Source organism: Typopeltis vanoorti, chromosome 1, assembly GCF_054136105.1.
Source record: "Typopeltis vanoorti isolate ZY-2024b chromosome 1, IOZ_Tvanoo_1.0, whole genome shotgun sequence".
NCBI classification, from domain to species: Eukaryota; Metazoa; Arthropoda; class Arachnida; order Uropygi; family Thelyphonidae; genus Typopeltis; species Typopeltis vanoorti.
The window spans coordinates 91,413,428-91,431,281 of NC_143549.1; the positions used below are offsets into that span (position 1 = coordinate 91,413,428).

General features: G+C 38.6%; 1 protein-coding gene across 3 annotated transcripts in view; it reads left to right on the top strand.

The window, feature by feature from the left end:
* Positions 1-17,854, top strand: part of LOC150110203 (uncharacterized) — a 194,395-nt gene that overhangs the window by 49,576 nt on the left and 126,965 nt on the right. For 2 of the 3 annotated variants that reach the window (XM_090392185.1, XM_090392198.1), the window contains exon 1: positions 2,895-3,056. The exons of the other annotated variant lie outside the window; for it this stretch is intronic. In XM_090392185.1, the coding sequence (XP_090248311.1) occupies positions 2,920-3,056 (137 nt within the window). In that variant the 5' untranslated portion in view covers positions 2,895-2,919. Of the gene's footprint in view, positions 1-2,894; positions 3,057-17,854 lie in introns of those variants that run through there. 3 annotated transcript variants of the gene reach the window in all.

The window sequence follows — 17,854 nt, forward strand, 5'->3', positions numbered from 1 at the left end:
TTCCTAAAGGATCAGGCGCAGTAGTGCACTCAGGATTTAATCTGGGAGGGGGGGGGTTGAGTAGACGATTTGAGAATACACACTACGCATTGCATGACCGAGCATCTGCAATGATTGCTAATTCATAAGTAGTATAGAAATAGAAGACACGACACAACATAAATTTTAAAAAAATGAATTTTAATTAGGAAAAGATTTTTGGAAAATTTTCTAGTGTTTTTTTTTCCCCTTTTTTCTTTGGTGTGGGTCAGAGCCCTTTCCCCCCCCCTCTTGGTGCACCACTGATCAGACATTATCCCAAGTCCACAGATCGATGCTAATTATTATTACGGGCAACTCCAAGGAGTCCTTAGACTCATCGAGGGAGGTTCGTAAATATTTTTATGGGAGTTGTGAATTTCCACCAAAACAAGTGGCATCAGTCTCTTGTCAGCTCTAAACATTCTGCTCACTTTGACCCGAGGCAAACCATGATAGCCGAGATCTTTCACTATTGACTCAGTAGTGTGTTATCCTCAGTAACTCCTCTCAGTACCACCTTTAAGTTCTTTTTCAGAGCTGAAGGAGAATGTGTGGTTATTGTGTACGTTGAGGTTGCCCATTATTTTGGTTAGATGACGATAGCCTCCAACTGTAGTGAGCTGAATCTTTATGCCCTCGTCTGTAATTTTTGTCTATGTCTAGATAATGTTTTGATCCTTCATAATTGATATAAACAATTACCATTTGCTTGTAGCGCACTCAGGGTTTAATCTTGGGGGGGGGGCTGAGTTGAGTAGATGATTTGAGAATACCCACTACATATTGCATACGACCTATGACTGAGCATCTTCTAACTAACTTCTATGGCTGGATGGACATCAACCCCTTGGGTTTTTATCCCGTAATCAGTATTTTTTTTTTTTAATTGTTTACAGAAAGAAAGTTTTGAGCACTTGGCTCGCCCTAATTAGGGCTGTGTAGAAATATTTCAATCTGTGATCAGGGTCGTCTTTGGGCGTTTATGTTTCCATCTGTCTTTTTCATCATAGTCTGATGACTCACGAATGAGTAGGTTGGGATGGAGTGATGCTTGAGCAAAGTACTTGGTTGCTATCTGGAGTAGAAACGTGGGTATGTCTGACAGGTTTCCGTCTTGGTGTTCCTCACAAACCACAGGGCATCGAAGATCATTCGGAGGCATTTAGTTTGGATTATTTGTAATTTTTTGATGTTGCTAGGGGAGGTGTGGCTCCACGCTGGTGAACCGTAGGTTAGTATAGGTCTGATGATTGCTTTGTATATTCTTAGTTTGTTTTCTGGACTGACTTTGCTTCTACGGTTGAGTAGAGGGTAGAGTTGAGCTATTACTGAGTTTGCTTTGTTGCAGGCATGAGAGATGTGGGAGTTGAAGCTGAGATGATTATCTAGTTTGATTCCCAGGTATTTTACTTCTTTTTGCCATGGAATATCAGTGTCGAACATCGTGACTGCTCCATGGTGGGTTGCTTTCCTTCTTGTAAAGAGTATGGCTGTGCTCTTGTCGGCGTTGACATCTATCCTCCATTTTCGTAACCATTCTTCAACATTCGTTGGTACGTTTTGAAGTCTTTGTGTGGCTAGGTATGGTCTGAGCGATCTAGTCAGAATCGCCATATCATCTGCATAGAAAGCCATGGTGGTTGATGCTGTGCTTGGGACATCAGAGATAAAAATGTTGAAGAGTAGCGGTGATAATAGGGAGCCTTGCGGAACACCGCTGTTATACTTCTTGTAGTGGATCTGAGCCCACGGAGTTTCACTTGAAATTTTCGGTTTTTCAGGTAAGAATCTATGATTTGGATGAGGTTTATTGAGTATTTTGCAGTTATTAGTTTGTGGATGAGGCCTTTGTGCCACACTTTATCGAAGGCTTTTGCCACATCCAAGAAAATTGCACCTGTATGTTGTTTCCAATTAAATCCGATAGTGTATTCTATAAGTCTGTGGATTTGTTGAGTTGTGCAGTGACCAGTTCGAAAACCAAATTGTTCTTTTGGGATTAGGTCTAGATTGTCGTTCGCAATGATCCCTAATTCATAAGTAGTATAGAAATAGAAGACATGACACAACATAAATAAAAAAAAAAGAATTTTAATTAGGAAAAGATTTTTGGAAAATTTTAGTGCTTTTTTCCCTTTTTCTGTGGGAGACGCCAGGGCCCCTGGCCCTCCCTCTGGGTGCGCCACTGAGGACGATTATAGGCGCCTTCTCTTTAACCGTGCTTGAGGTATCTGTATTAGGGGTGCAATCATCCATTTTATCATCTCTGTGTACCTCTTCAGTTATGCGATTTTCACGTGCATGTATTTCTTGGAATTCTTTAGGTGGTAAAACCACCAAGCCTATCTCTTCCCCCCTCCCCCCACACCACCACGCTCCCATGTCATCACCTTTAAGGTCAATATTTATCACTGAATATAGATTTAAGTAATCCGGCCACTCGACTTCAAATTTCTTTAATAGTTTTTTTTAAGCAGATCGAGTGCTTGGTTTCTGTCCAGCTTTTGGACTAAGTCGTCTGTATCAAGATTTTCTATAATTTAAATGAATTTCTTACTTGTTGAGCAGCTACTACTTTTTACAAACACCAAAGTAAAAATCAAGTCACTTGCAGAACATAAAATAAACTATTTCAACTAGTAAATTCATGACCACTTGTACTTTATATCAAAAACACAATTCATTCACACTTACTTAATCCCTTTGAGTGTCCATAATAGCCGAATCGCCTCGCAACTTTGAAAAAATTTAGACATAAAATTCATTTTATGTCTGTTAATCGCGTGTTTTTCTGGGAAGCGCGTACCCATTTTGCGGGATAAAAAAACAGTGCCACTTCCTTTCCCCCCTCCCGAAAAATACTTTGTGAATAATATAATACCTGATTGATTATAATTTATGACAATATACAATCGAATGAAAAAAAAAATCATCCTCAGCATATGTGAAATTGAATCGTTCCATTCTTTATACGTTGCTGCTTTGTGTGTGTGTGTAATACTCACAAGTTTCAACAGTTGGAAAAGCGTTTCCTCGTAAGTGCAATAAATTGGTCTTTCACAGTAAGAAGGTTCCAGAGTTAGGCAATGATCATTTCACATAATTTTATCGAATAACTTATGCAATATACTCGTTTGTTTACGGTTCTTATTATGTAATAGCAATAACCGAAGTTAATATTAGTAATCGCAGTAGCGACGATTAAAAAAAAAAACTAAATACGTTTAGAAAATAGCAATGTTTATTTGAATGAAATGGAGTTCACCTTCTATATTCAACTTTAGGCCATGTGTTAATAGCTGTTTTTTTTTATTTTTATTTTTATTTTATTTTTATTTTTTTTATGTTGTTGTTGTAAATTCAATTGAAATAAATGGGGTAAAGTTAAATAGATAAATAAGAGAATGGAGTAAGTGCATAAAAAGAAAATGTCATATATGCAGTAGAAATAAAAAAAAAAAAAGGCAGTCTAATGCTGGTATAAAAAGCAGACTAGGAAGCATGTCCTCTCAAACAGATAATTTGAAAAGAAATGGCAGTAATGGTTTTGAAAGTGTATGGCATGAGGTAGGCAAGTAGGGTAGGATATTTAGTGGGATGTTTGTATAGGCAGGTAACACAGAGAGCGATGAGCAGGTAATGTTTAAACAGGTCAGTATAGTAAATGCAAAGTGGATAATCATTATGGAAAAGTTTTGATATAGCAGTGTAAACTGCATAGAGGAAACAACATACAGTAGTAAGGGAATGACATTTCTGGAATTGTTGAGGGAGAAATGCCTGAGGCAACATGTAATGCAGAAAACATGAAGATCAGGAGTTATTGAATTTGGTCCTAGCCTCAGAGGGTCTGATTAACTGAGATGTCAGCTTGTATCCTGGTTGGTGAGAGTGGCCATGCACTCTTAATTTCGAGGCTGAATAGACATGCGGAAGTATCGAGGAGAAAGGAACTTATGTGGAATTATTAGGTTGATGACCAATAATCTTAGAAATCAGCTAAGGACAGTTTCATGGAAGGAAGAATTGAAAAGGAGAGAGAAATCAGTGGTACGTGGGGCTAGTTAAAAATTATTTATCAATCACAAATTGCATTCTTCAAGTGAAAACAATAATAATTTAATGTAAAATGGATGACTAATTAAATAAAAGAGGAAAGAAAAGAGGGTATGGTAAATAAAAGTATAAAGAAGCAGGTGGAGAGCAGTTGAATGAGAAATATGACACGCTATAAAGGCAACTAATATAGTAAGGAAGATAAAAATAGAATACAAGAAGAGACTAGTACTACAATAGAAAAATCCTAAGAAATTCATTCATTATGTAGCCAGTAAGAAGAGAAATGATTGCAGATGGAAATGGAGGACAAGTGACTAGCAGTAGTATATATGCAGATAACATAGTGGCAGTGGTGCATCAAGAGGAGGGGGAAGCGCACCGTCCCCCCCTCCGAAAAAAAAAACTGGAAAATTTTCCAAAAATCTTTTTCTAATTAAAATTCATTTTTTTAAAATTTATGTTGTGTAGTGTCTTCTATTTCTATACTTATGAATTAGTGATCATTGCAGATGCTCAATCATAGGTCGTATGCATAGTGTATATTCTCAAATCGTCTACTCAATCCCCCCCCCCAAGATTAAGTCCTGAGTGCGCTACTGCATAGTGGAATTGTTTAATGACTGGTTTATTGGAATATTTTATATTTTATTCCTGGAGGGATGGGGAAGGTTGAAAGTTGTAAGTTTAGAAGTACATGAGGAGAATGTGTTTCATTACTAAGTACTTTGGAAACCAATAAGGCAGTGTGACTGAATTGGATTTCACTATGTATTTTAAGAGAATGTGCTAAGAAACTGACAGCTGCATTGACCTGGCTGTTCAGTGAAAGTCTAGCTACTGGGAAGTTTCCAAGGAGTGGAAGGGAAGTGAAATGTATATGCATAGGGTGGTAAAATGGATGCATCAAACTATAGATTTGTATTTCTTCGGTAGACAGTAATGAGAAATCATGTACAAAATTGCACAGATGAAGATAATATTATCTATGAAGGTCAGCATGGATTTGCTAAAGGCACTCTTGTTTTAGTAATTTGCTATCCTTTTATAATAAAGTGACAAGAACAATTGACAAGGGAAAGGCATGTGTTGCAATTTTTTTTTTTTTTTTGTAAAGGCATTCAAGAGGGTATCACATGATAAGTTTATATTTAAGTTGCAACACATGGGGTTAGATAATAGGTTAGTGATTTGGATTGGAAATTGGCTAATAGATATCAGAGGAGTGTGTGTGTGTGGGAAAGCAATGTCAAGTGGTTTGCTAGTCCTAACTTGCCATAATGATGCTGAACATATTTCTTATGTTTTTTGAGGTATATGTCAGCAGATCCTCCTGTCTGTCCATAATAAGCTAGGTCACAAATACAGGAACAATATATTCCTAGAGCCCAGAGGCGTAGCTAGAGGGGCACAAGGGGGGCTGTCCACCCCGGGTGGCACTTTGAACATTTTTGAACTTTTGCAGTTAATTCTAAAATACAGTCTTGGGAACTAAGTTCCAACTATTGTAATATCACAGGGAATTTTCCTCACAATTGCTGTAAGTGTTGCTAGTTGTGAGATGAGTTTTTCTAAATAAAATTGATTAAAAATTACTTATATTACTATGAAATAGACTTCGACAATGGGGTTAGATAATAGGTTAGTGATTTGGATTGAAATTGGCTAATAGATATCAGAGGAGTGTGTGGGAAAGCAATGTCAAGTGGTTTGCTAGTCCTAACTTGCCATAATGATGGTGCTAAACATATTTCTTATGTTTTTTGAGGTATCAATGATTTTGCTAACAGAAAAGCAAGAAAAATAGCATATTAGAATGTTGAAATTAAAGTTTTACTTCAAAAATAAACATAGTGTTTTAATTTATTTCCCTATATGTCGTTTTGACTTTTTGTAGTATTTTTGGTGTGATTGAGAAGGGCGGCAAACTCGGGGACCGCCCCGGGTGGCAAAAGCTCTAGCTACATCACTGCTAGAGCCTCTGTATCTCAGTCAGTATAGATGACCTGGGTTTGATTCCTGTCGATGATGTGAGGAACCTTTATCTGGTCTCTTTCATCTAAAGGCAAGTTAGTTGGTCTCATACCAAGGTAGAAAGTTTTCCCCTGGAAACACTGTTTTTTTCATCCCTGATTTTTCATCCCATGAACATCTACAGTCATAAAATACATACTTAATCCCTTACCAGGAGGGCTCAACCAGTCCTAAGAGAAGTAGAGGAACGGGGGGGGGATATGAATAAATAAATAAATATGTTTCAAGAGTGATCTAATACTTTTTATGTTCCCCACTATCTGATAAGGATACAGTGAGGGTAAATATTTATGAGCTGTTTGCTTGCCCTGAGGGACCTGGAGATTATGCATCATTACAGGAAATTAATATTGCTTTTGGTCTTTTGTGTTTGAATAGATCTGTTTCGTCGTAGTTTACAGCTTGTTGAACCAGTTCATTTGGGGTGAGTAGACGTCTTTAGGAAGAACTGTTGCTAGCAATTGTAGGAAAGAGTAGATATAAGGGGTATTTGTGTCTCGATGAAGTTGAATGTCACTGACAAACCATGGAGCGTTTAGAATCTTTCGTAAACATTTATTTTGCACACGTTGCAATTTGAAAATATTAGTATTGGAGGTATGGCTCCAGGCTGGAGAAGCGTAAGTGATTATAGGATGAATCATCAGCAGGTATAGAAGCAGTTTAATTCTGATACTTAACTTGCTGTTCCTGTTAATTAGGGGATAGAGCTGGGCGATGGCTTTAGATGCCTTTGCACATGAGGTCTGGATATGATGGTTAAAAGTTAGTTTTTTGTCATATTACACTGAGATATTTTTTTTTTGTCTGCGTAATTTTGATATTAAACAGGAAGACGTCCCCTGCAGGAGATACTGATCCTCTAGTGAAGCAGCTGTGCTCTTTTGGGGTTTACTTGTAATCTCCATTTGGAGAACTATTTCCTAACTTTAGAAGGTTTTCTTGAATTTTTTTGGTAACAAGATGTGACTGAAGAGATCTGACTGGTATTGCTGTGTTGTCTGGATAGAGGGCCATGATGGATGACATTGGGTTGTGTGGAATTTCTGACATATATGTTGAGAACTGGATTGGAGCTAGTAAGGATCCTTGTGGAACTCCAGCCAAGATACGTTGCTGGGTTGAAGTTGTCCAATTTATCTTGACTTGCATGCATCTATCATGAAGATATGATTTTACATTTCCACGAGATGCCAGCTGAAATAAGTTTGTGCAGCAATCCAAAGTGCCATATCTTGTCAAATGTTTTTGCTATGCCGAGGAAAACATCTCCCATGTATTGACACCAATTATAACGGGTGATGATGTACTAATCTGTGGATTTATTGGGTAGTACTGTGGGATTGCCGAAAACCAAATTGTTCTTTAGGAAGAATGTTTAACTTATTTACTGAGGCTTGAAGTCTGGAGAGGATGAATTTCTCTGCAATTTTACCAAAGTTAGAGATCAGGTTGATGGGACGATAATTTTGTGGTAGGTGTGTAGGTCTTTTCCTAATTTATATATTGGGATTATATCTGTGAGTTTCCATCAGGAAGGAAAATATCGGAACCCGAAGATTGCATTTATTATGCTGGTAAGGTGCACAGCTTTGCAGAGCAACAAGTTGATGACTTTATTTGTGATACCATCAGGACCAGGAGTTTTTTGTTCTTTAAGTTCTTTATGATATCATATATTTTCGCTGGTGAAGTAGGTGCGATTTGATTAGTACAAGTATCAGGGAGTTTTAATGAGCATCTGACATGTTGAATTTTGTACAAGTGGTTGAAGTCTAAGTTTTCGTATGCATTTTTGCATTGCCTTTCTAGACTTTTTGCTATGGCTTCTGCCTTTTTCTGCATCCTGTGTGCACAAGGCCCATGTCTGATTGTAGAGGAGGGGGGGAAAGAGTTTCGCTTTTGTTTCTGATATTCCTCAGTAGTTTCCAGATAGAGTTGTCAGCAGGTGAGATAGAGGCTAACTTTTCTTCCCACAGTTGATCCCTGTGGGCTTTAAGAGCGTCTCTGACTGCACCATTTAGTCTGTTGAGAATTCTTTTGTTTTGTGGTACACAAGTGTTGTGGTATCTTTTTCTTGCTTTGTTTTTTTCTCTAATCAAGTTCATAATGTCTTCTGGCAAACGATCAGGCTTGGGGAGAGTTGTGGATGAGGTGACTGCCGTTATAGCTGAATTAATTAGTTGAGTGAGACTTTTGACTTCTGTTTCAACATCTTCTTTTGATCTTATGTGAGGAACAGGGCCAATGTATTCCGGAAGTACTTTTGATAATTTTTCCCGAGACATGAAGGAGTGAGGCGAGGGGAGGAGACAGTTATTCTTGTTTTCCCAGCTGGAGCAGAATTGGATTATGATCAGATGATAATTCATTTAATGATTTTAGGCTATACTGAAATGGCTTCTGCCTTTTCTGCATTTGTGTGTACAAGGTCTGATTGTAGAGGGGGGGAAGAGTTTTGCTTTTGTTTCTGATATTCCTCAGTAGTTTCCAGATAGAGTGGTCAGCAGGTGAGATAGATGGTAACTTTTTTACAGAATTGCTATGTCCAAGATGACAGCAGTGCCAATCAGACTGTGATAAGTTGGTTCGGTAGGGCCTGCCACAATAGCATGGTTAGATCCTGCATAGTTGAAAAGGATGCATCTGTTCTTGTTGGTAATTCTACTATACCATGCGGGATGCTTTGCATTTAAGTCCCCAGCAATTGTTTGTTGAACCAATAATGATTAGTTCACTAGTGCCCAGGACAGCATTCAGATCTGAGTGTAGCAAGGTTTCTAATGATGGGTTGTAGGCCGCATAGTATTTATTTTACTGGAAGAGTTGGTGAGAACTTCTACTCCTGTAATCTCAAGTTGGTGGGTGAAGGGTTGGTTGATGTAAATTTTTAATGAAGATGGCAGTTCTGCCATCTCGTTTCTATGTAGTTGGTATCCTTTGAGTCTTAGGTTGTCCACCAGTCTCAAGTGGGATCCATTTATGAATATATCTGGATTGTATCTCTGAGTGAATTCTTGAAGTTCTAATATTTTGTTTTTGAGGTCATTTGATTTCCATGTGATGATCTGCAAAGAATCTGGAGATTCTGTTCATCGATGAGTGCAGTGAGAATGGATTCAGTTTTGTGTAGGAATTCTTTTGTTGAGGACAATGAAAGGTTGGATTTGCTGAAATCTTGTAACATTGCCAGAGAGGCTGTGATGATAGATGTAAGATATTTGAATGTGCTGCTGGCTGAATCTGCTCCTGTGATGTCTTCTTTGACCAGGCTACATCAGCATGTGTCCTTGTCTGTTGATGAGAATTTAATCTCTTGGAAGTCTCAGACCATGGTAGATGAGCATCTGTAGCTCTGTACTGTCTAATGGAGAGCTGTGGAATCAGAGCTTCCGGAGATCTCATTATAGATAAAGGGGTAGATTATTTGGCTCAGCCATCTATTCTTTGGGTGATGACTGCATCCTCTATAGTTGGCAGAGTGAGGGCCACTGCAGTTAGCACACCTAGCCAGGGTGGTTTTTGGCTTGGTGGGGTGGCTCTCACTGCATTTTAGGCATTTGTATCAGTTCTACATAACTTCTGAGATTGACCAAACCTCTGGTGCCTCTGGCATTGCCCAGTTGAGGCCCTTTTTCCCAGAGGCTCTGGGGTAATCCAGAACCCATGGATTGATTTTAACTCATAAATGCTTTTATAAGATCCATACTGCTTATTATGGATCTCCACTAGGACTAGTGGCATCAGGCTCTTGTCAGCTTTAATCATTCTGCTGACCTTAATAGGTAACAAGGTTGTAGTAATGCAGAAATCATATTTCCATATACAAATAGTCAAAAAGTGTTGCACCTTATTACTAAAATATTCTGGATTAGAGATAGATGTTGAAAGTTTTTTCACTTGGTTATACTATAAAGATGCCAAGAATCACTTGGATAAAGGATGAAACCAAGAATATAATTTCTTGGCATCTTTAATTTAGACAGAGGTTTTCCTTGGGTGAATAGGATGAGGGTTGCCAGTTTGATATATGGTTTAAATGAAGTTTGGAGCTGATATTTATTAAGCACTCTGGATATCTTTTCATAGTAATTAATATCAACTTCACACCTTCAGTAAACATATACGATTCTACTTCGTATCTCCTCCTCTTAAATTCTTCTTCTTCATGTAGCTTCCTCAGTGAGAGGGTGCAACACTATGTCCTTCCAGTTCTCTCTGTTGGTGGCTTTCCTTTTTGTTTCTGCATAGCCATGTGATCAGTCCATGATCTTATATCCTCAAGCCATGTCCTTCGTTTTTTGTCTCTCGATCCTTTTCCCATAATTTTTCTTTCTAAAACTGTTAGTATCCTCTGTCCTGCTGAATCTCTCAGTAGTCTTGCCAATCTCATCTTTCTCTGGATCATTTCCTGTAATAAAGATCTCTGTGTTCTCATTCTCTGTAGGACATCTGTATTTGTCACATGTTCTGTCCATGAGATTTTCAGAGCTTTCCTATAGCACAACATTTCAAAGTCTATTATCTGTTGTCTTACACTCTTCTTGAATATCCAGTTCTCACTTCCATATGTGAAAACTGGCCACACTAATGTTCTAATCATTCTTTTCTTTGTCTTGATACCCATAGAACTTTTCTCGATACCCACAGAGCAGATCTTTATTTTTCCAGATGGCTTCTTTAGCTATGGCTGTTCTTATTTTTATTTCCTTATCTTGCTTTCCATCTGCAGTAAAGTAGGTACCTAAATATTTGTATTTTGTTGTATGTTCAATTTTCATATTGTTTATGAATATATCTGGCTTGGATCTGTTTTCTTTTGAGATTTTCATAAAATTGGTCTTTTTTGCATTTATATCTAATCCAAACTCTTTACCTTCTTCAATTAGTATCTACAGTAATTTGATTAATTTGTTTCTGTTTTCTGCTATTATAATGGTATCATCAGCATATCTAAGATTGTTGTATTTTATCATCATCATCAAATTCCTGCCATGTACCCTCAAGGGGTGTACAGGATATGATAGTACTACATGAAAAAAATTACATCATTACTAACTTCCTATCTACAATTTTCCTCCAAATCAGTCTGTTACTTGTCAAGACTCCAACATTATCAGATCGGATATTTCTATCTTCTAAGGCACTTTTTTTTTACTGTATCAATCCACTTATATCTTGGTCTTCCTCTGGGTCTTTTTCATGCCAACCTGGCAGAGAACACTTGTTTTGCCAATCTTTCCTCGCCCATTCTGTTTAAATGACCATACCACCTGAGATTAGCTCTGCTAAACATTCCTGGATGCTGACAATGTCAAGTTCTTTCCTAATATCCTCGTTTTTAATATGATATTGCCATTGATGCCATCTGTTCACGCCTCTAATCTCTCTCAGGATTAGAGGCGTGAACAGATGGGTCTCTAGTCTTTAGTCAAGTGTTTTACTTCTGACCCAGCTCTCAGATAAATAAGTTAAAACTGGTTTGAACACTGTCTTGTATACAGTTAATTTAGTGTTCCGACTAATTTCTCTCTTATTCCATGTGAATTTATTCAATTGACTTCCTACTATACCAGTTTTATTGATTCTGTTGTCTATTTCCATATTTAATTTACCATCTTCACTAAAAATCGTGCCTAAGTAGGTGAAATGTTTTACTTGTATCACAGGTTCTCTGTTCACAATGCAGTTAACATTTTCAATGATTTGCTTATTTTCGTTGTCATTGTCTTTTTATTGCTGACTTTCGTACCATATCTATTACAACAGTTATTCAATTTAGTCAAGGAATCTTGCAAACTCGTACAGATTTATTGATAAGTATAACATCGTCCGCATAAAGCAAAGAGCTGACATTAATATCTCCAATTTTGATATCATGTTTAATACCACTTTTCTTCATAATGTGATCCATATAGATAATGAATAACAGAGGTAATAATGTAATCCTTGTCTCACACCAGATTTAACATTAAACCATCTTCCTGGACTTCCTTCAATTCTAAGTGCTGACTTACAACTCAAATAAAGACTAAGTATTGCTTGATATAATGCCCCATTGACACCATATAACTGTAACTTATTGAATAGCTTCTCTCTTGTCGCCTTGTCATATGCCTTTTCCAGATCGACAAAACTTAAATACAGATCTTTGTTATATTCCCATGCTTTCTCAACTATTTGTTGTAAAGTGAAGATCTGATCCTGACAGCCTCTATTTGGCCTGAATCCAGCTTGTTCTTCACCAAGCTTTTCTTCCACAATTCTTTTCAACCATTTCTCAAGTATACTTGCATATATCTTACCAGGAACACTCAGTAGGGAAATACCTCTGTAATTCTCACATTCAGTTTTATTTCCCTTTTTATATATGGGTACTATGAGAGCTCTACTCCAATCATCGGGAATTCGTCCCTCTGTCCAGGCCTTATGAACTATGCAGTGTAGCCACTGCAATACTTTTATACCACTATACTTCAGCATTTCTGGTCGAATATCATCTACTCCTGCTGCCTTTCCACATTTTAAGCCTTTGATGGCATTTTCTACTTCAAGTATGGATATGTATTCCTGACTGTATGCCTATTGAGTGTTTTTTACCACTTTGCTATCACTTCTTCTTCTTCTTCTTCTTCTGCAGCTTCTCCCACTTAAGTGGGGTCACTGTTTGTTATGAGTCTCCTCCACACCTTCCTGTCTTGGGCTGTCACCACATCCAAGTTCTTCATCTTCAAGTCCTCTTCTACCAGCTCCCTCCATCTCTTCTTTGGCCGCCCACGCTTCTGCCTTCCTTGCACATCCATCTGCATGACCCTTCTTCCCACATATTCATCCTCCCTCCTCATCACATGACCAAACCATCTCAACCTTGCCTCCTGTATTTTCGCTCCTAAGTTCGTAACTTTCACTGTTCCCCTGACATAGTCATTTCTCAGATGATCCTTTCTGGTCACACTGCACATCCACCTAAGCATTCTCATCTCTGCTACTTCCATCCTGCTAATGTTATTTTTCCTCAGGGCCACAGTTTCTATAGCATATGTCATAGCTGGCCTCACTACTGTCCTACAAATTTTGCCTTTCAGATTGATCGGCACCCTCTTATCGCATAACACTCCAGCCATCTCCCTCCAGTTCCTCCAACCTGCTTGTATCCTGCATCCCACTTCCTTCTCACCTCCTCCATCTTCTTCCACTGTCGAACCTAAGTATCTAAAGTCTCTCACCTTCCTGATGACATTTCCTTCCAGCTCCAGGTCTGTCTCCTGGCCACCGCCCACTGCGCAACACATATTCTCTGTCTTACTTCTGCTCAGTCTCATACCTCTCTCTTCCAGTACTTTTCTCCATCTTTCCAGTTTAGTTTCCGCTTCTTCTCTTGAATCTACACACAGCAAGATGTCATCTGCATACAACATTGTCCAAGGTGCATCTTCTCTCACCTCCTCTGTTACCACCTCCATCACAATATTAAACAGAAACGGACTTAATGCTGACCCTTGATGCAAGCCACCTGTTACTTGAAAACTTTCTGTCTGTCCCAAACAGGTCCGAACACTTGTCTTCACATTTCTGTACATTTCCTGCACCAACCTGACATATTTCTCCGGCACCTTCTTCTCCCTCAGACACCTCCAGACTTCTTGCCTTGGCACTCTATCGTATGCTTTCTCCAGATCAATAAATACCAGATGCAGCTCCCTTTGTTTCTCTCGATATTTTTCCATCATCTGTCGTAACCCAAAGATAGCATCTGTTGTTGATCTACCAGGCATGAAGCCAAATTGTTCCTTTACAATCTCCACCTCCTCCCTCAATCTACCATCAAGAACCCTTTCTAGGATCTTCATTGTGTGGGACATCAACTTTATTCCTCTGTAATTTTTACATTCTTGTGCATCCCCTTTACCCTTGTAGATGGGAACAAGAGTACTCTCCTTCCATTCCTCGGGTATATTTTCCTGTTGGCAAACTTTCATGAACAGGTCCCACAGCAGGTCAATTCCCTCTTCCCCCAGTGCCTTCCATGCCTCCACTGGAATTCTGTCGGGGCCCACTGCTTTTCCATTCCTCATCCTCTTCATGGCCTCCGTCACTTCCATTCTACTGATGTTCTGCACCATCCCCTCAGAAGGCTGCCCATCTTCTCTGTGAGTCCTTGCATTTTCCTCATTCAGAAGTCCCTCAAAGTATATTTTCCATCTGTTTCTTATGTCCACATCCCTCCATAATACTCTTCCTTCAGCATCTTTGATCTGCCTCACATGTAAGATGTCCTTAGCTGCTTTATTTCTACACTTCGCTAGTTGGTAAATTTTTCTCTGTCCTTCCTTTGTTTCTAATTGATCATACAGATCTTGATATGCCATGGCCTTCGCCTGTGCCACAACTCTCTTGGCTTCTTGCTTTCTCTCTTTGTACACCTCTCTGTCCTCTTCCACTCTTGACTCATCCCACTTCTGCTTTGCCTTCCTCTTAGCTGTCACTGCCACTTGTACATCATTATTCCACCACCAACCCTCCTTCTGCTCTCTAATCTTTCCAGATGTCTCACCAAGCACCTCGATTGCACAGCTCAGGATTACTTTTGAATTATGTTTCCACCAATCTTGTACACTTTCCAGTCCATCCGAAATCCTCTCTAACACTCTCTCCCTAAAACGATTCCTCACACTCTCTTCTTTTAAGCAAAACCACTTAATTGTCTTCATCCCATGGCAACCAGAAGTTCTTATCTTCGATCTTATTTTAAAGTCTGCGCACAGCAGTCGGTGTTGTTGTGCTACTTGATCTGTTGGAATTACCTTACAATTTGTCACAACCTTAAGATGTTTTCTTCTAGTCAAAATGTAGTCAATTTGTGAGCTGTTGTTACCACTTCTAAATGTTATCAAATGTTCTTTCCTCTTGAAGAAAAACGAGTTCACAATTGCCAGATCAAATGCTACTGCAAAGTCCACAACCCTCTCTCCTTCCTGGTTCATCATTCCCACTCCGTGGCCACCATGCACCCTTTCACAGTCTCTATTCTGTCTTCCTATGTGCCCGTTCAAGTCTCCTCCGACAATCACCATCTCATTTTCTTCCAATTCCCTCATTTCTTCATCTAACACGTTCCAGAACTCATCTTTTTCCTCTGCTGTACAGCCAACTTGCGGGGCATATACACATAATACGACCACCCGCTCTTCTCCAAGACCCAATTTCATTCGCATGATCCTGTCGTTCCTTCTACCCACGTCCAGTACTTCACCCTTCATTCTGCCACACACCACAATTCCTACACCATTTCTTCCCTCGTTATTCGCTCCAGAGTAGAACAATTTATATCCATCTCCCAGTTCCTTTGCCTTTCCCCCTTTCCACTTTGTCTCCTGCACACATAAAATGTCCAACTTCCTCTTCATCATCATGTCTGCCACCTCTCTTCCCCTTCCAGTCATGCTTCCAACATTCAGTGTTCCCACTCGCAACATCCTCTCCACCTGCTGGGCTCGCTTCTTTAACCGCACCCGCCCTTGATGCGGTAGCCCTCGTCCACTTCTCACAGCTGTAGGGCGATGTGGCTGCGCGTCGCTACCACTTTGCTATCACTGCTTGTTTCATTTAGCAATTTCTCGAAGTAATTACTCCATACTTCAAATATATATTTTTCTCCTGTTTCATGTCACTTTTATCTGTAATTCCTTTTACAGCACTCTTTCCTCCATTTCTGAGCTTCTTAAACAACCTCCAAAATATCTTGCCATCTTCTTGATATTAATTTTCTATGTTCTTACCAAAGTCCTCCCATGACTTTTGTTTAGCTGGTTTTAAACAGAGTTTAACTTTCTTACATTTGTCTCTGTATTCTCTAAGAGCAAAAGCTGACTTATTTAAATTAAGGGAATATTAAATCCCAGATTGTTTTAAAACCGAATAAGAAACTCAAAGAGTTTCATGCAGAATGTAGTATAACTATAAACCTATCGGCGACTACTAGTGTAAGCTAAAGCACGTAGTTCAAGTACGTAGTACAAACTAGGGCAACTCGTTGCAAAGGTGGAGAAAGTTCTGATCGCTATTCTTAGTATTTTCCATAATGTAAAACCCATCTCCTAGGAGATGGGTTTTGCATTAACATAAGATATTCGGCATGAAACTCTTTGATTTCGATCTTTGAGTTTCTTATTCAGTTTTAAAACAATGTGGGATTTAATATCCCCTTAATTTAAATAATTTTTACATCGCTGAAATGAAGCCTATTGGCTCTTTATTGTAAATAATTTATGGGTGCACCTTTTTGACAACTCGTATAGCAGAGTATATAAGTTCTTTTCGCTATACCCTTAGTATTATACTTTGGTCTAGCTACTCAATGATGACCTCCCACCATAATGTATAACATCATACATCTCCTAGGAGATGGGTTTTACATTATGGAAAATACTTAGAATAGTGATCAGAACTTTCTCCACCTTTGCAACAAGTTGCCCTAGTTTGTACTACGTACTTGAACTACGTGCTTTAGCTTACGCTAGTAGTTGCCAATACATTTATAGTTATACTATATTCAGCATGAAACTCTTTGATTCCGATCTTTGAGTTTCTTATTCGGTTTTAAAACAATGTGGGATTTAATATCCCCTTAATTTAAATAATGTTTTACATCTCTGAAATGAAACGTATTGACTCTTTATTTTAAGTAAAAGCTGACTTATTTGCCAGGAACTTTTGATATGCTTTCTTCTTTTCCTTCACTGCCTCTTTAACTTCCTGTGTCCACCATGGAGTTATGATTTTTCTATCCTTGCAGACAACCTCACCACATGCCTCTCTGGCTGAATCAATCAAGGTTTTCTTCAAGGCTTGCCACTGAATCTCCAAGGTTTGATTCCTGTTCTCAAACTCTTTCATTTTTTCTTCAATAATCTTTGTGTATTTTTGTCTACAGTTCACTTCTGAGAGCTGCTCAACTTTTATTCGTTTTAAAACTTTCTTAAATGTTATTCTTTTCAACGTGAAGTTCAATTTTATCCTGCTCAAGACTAAATAGTGATCACTTTCAATTTCAAATCCTCTGTACACTCTGGTGTCCTGCACCAGAGAGAAAACATCACTATCAACAATAACATAGTCAATGAGACTTTTCTTATTCCTTGCCTCTTCTTTCCATGTTTATTTGTGCACATTTTTATGTTGGAACATGGTGTTAGTAATAACCAGTCCATGTCCTGAGCAGAAATCCAACAGGTATTTGTCATTATTATTAGCTTTGCTCTTTTCTCCAAATTTTCCCAAAATATTTTTGTATGTCTGACAATCACTTCCTACTCTGCTATTTAGATCCCCCAACAAGGACCAACTTTTCCTTTTTCATTGTGTCAGATGCTTTCTCTAAATCCTCAAAAATTTCCTCCACTTCTACCTTAGTAGAACCTTCTGTGGGACCATAGGCACAAATAAGTCTCATTGTCCAGTTCCTCATTCTGATATTTGCTCACATCACTCTACTTGAGACTGCCTGCCACTCAAGAAGATTAGCCTCTTATTTAGTGTTGAATACAATGGCTACTCCTTCTTTTCCTTGATTGTCATTGCCTGAATATAACATTTTGTATTTATTGCTCAGAAAGATCTCACCAGTTTTTGTCTTTTTTGTTTCAGTCACCCCTATTATGTCGATCTGGTACTTATCTAATTCCTCAGCTAGCTCCATTTCTTTGCCATTTGGGCTTCTTATGTTGATAGTACCGATCTTTAA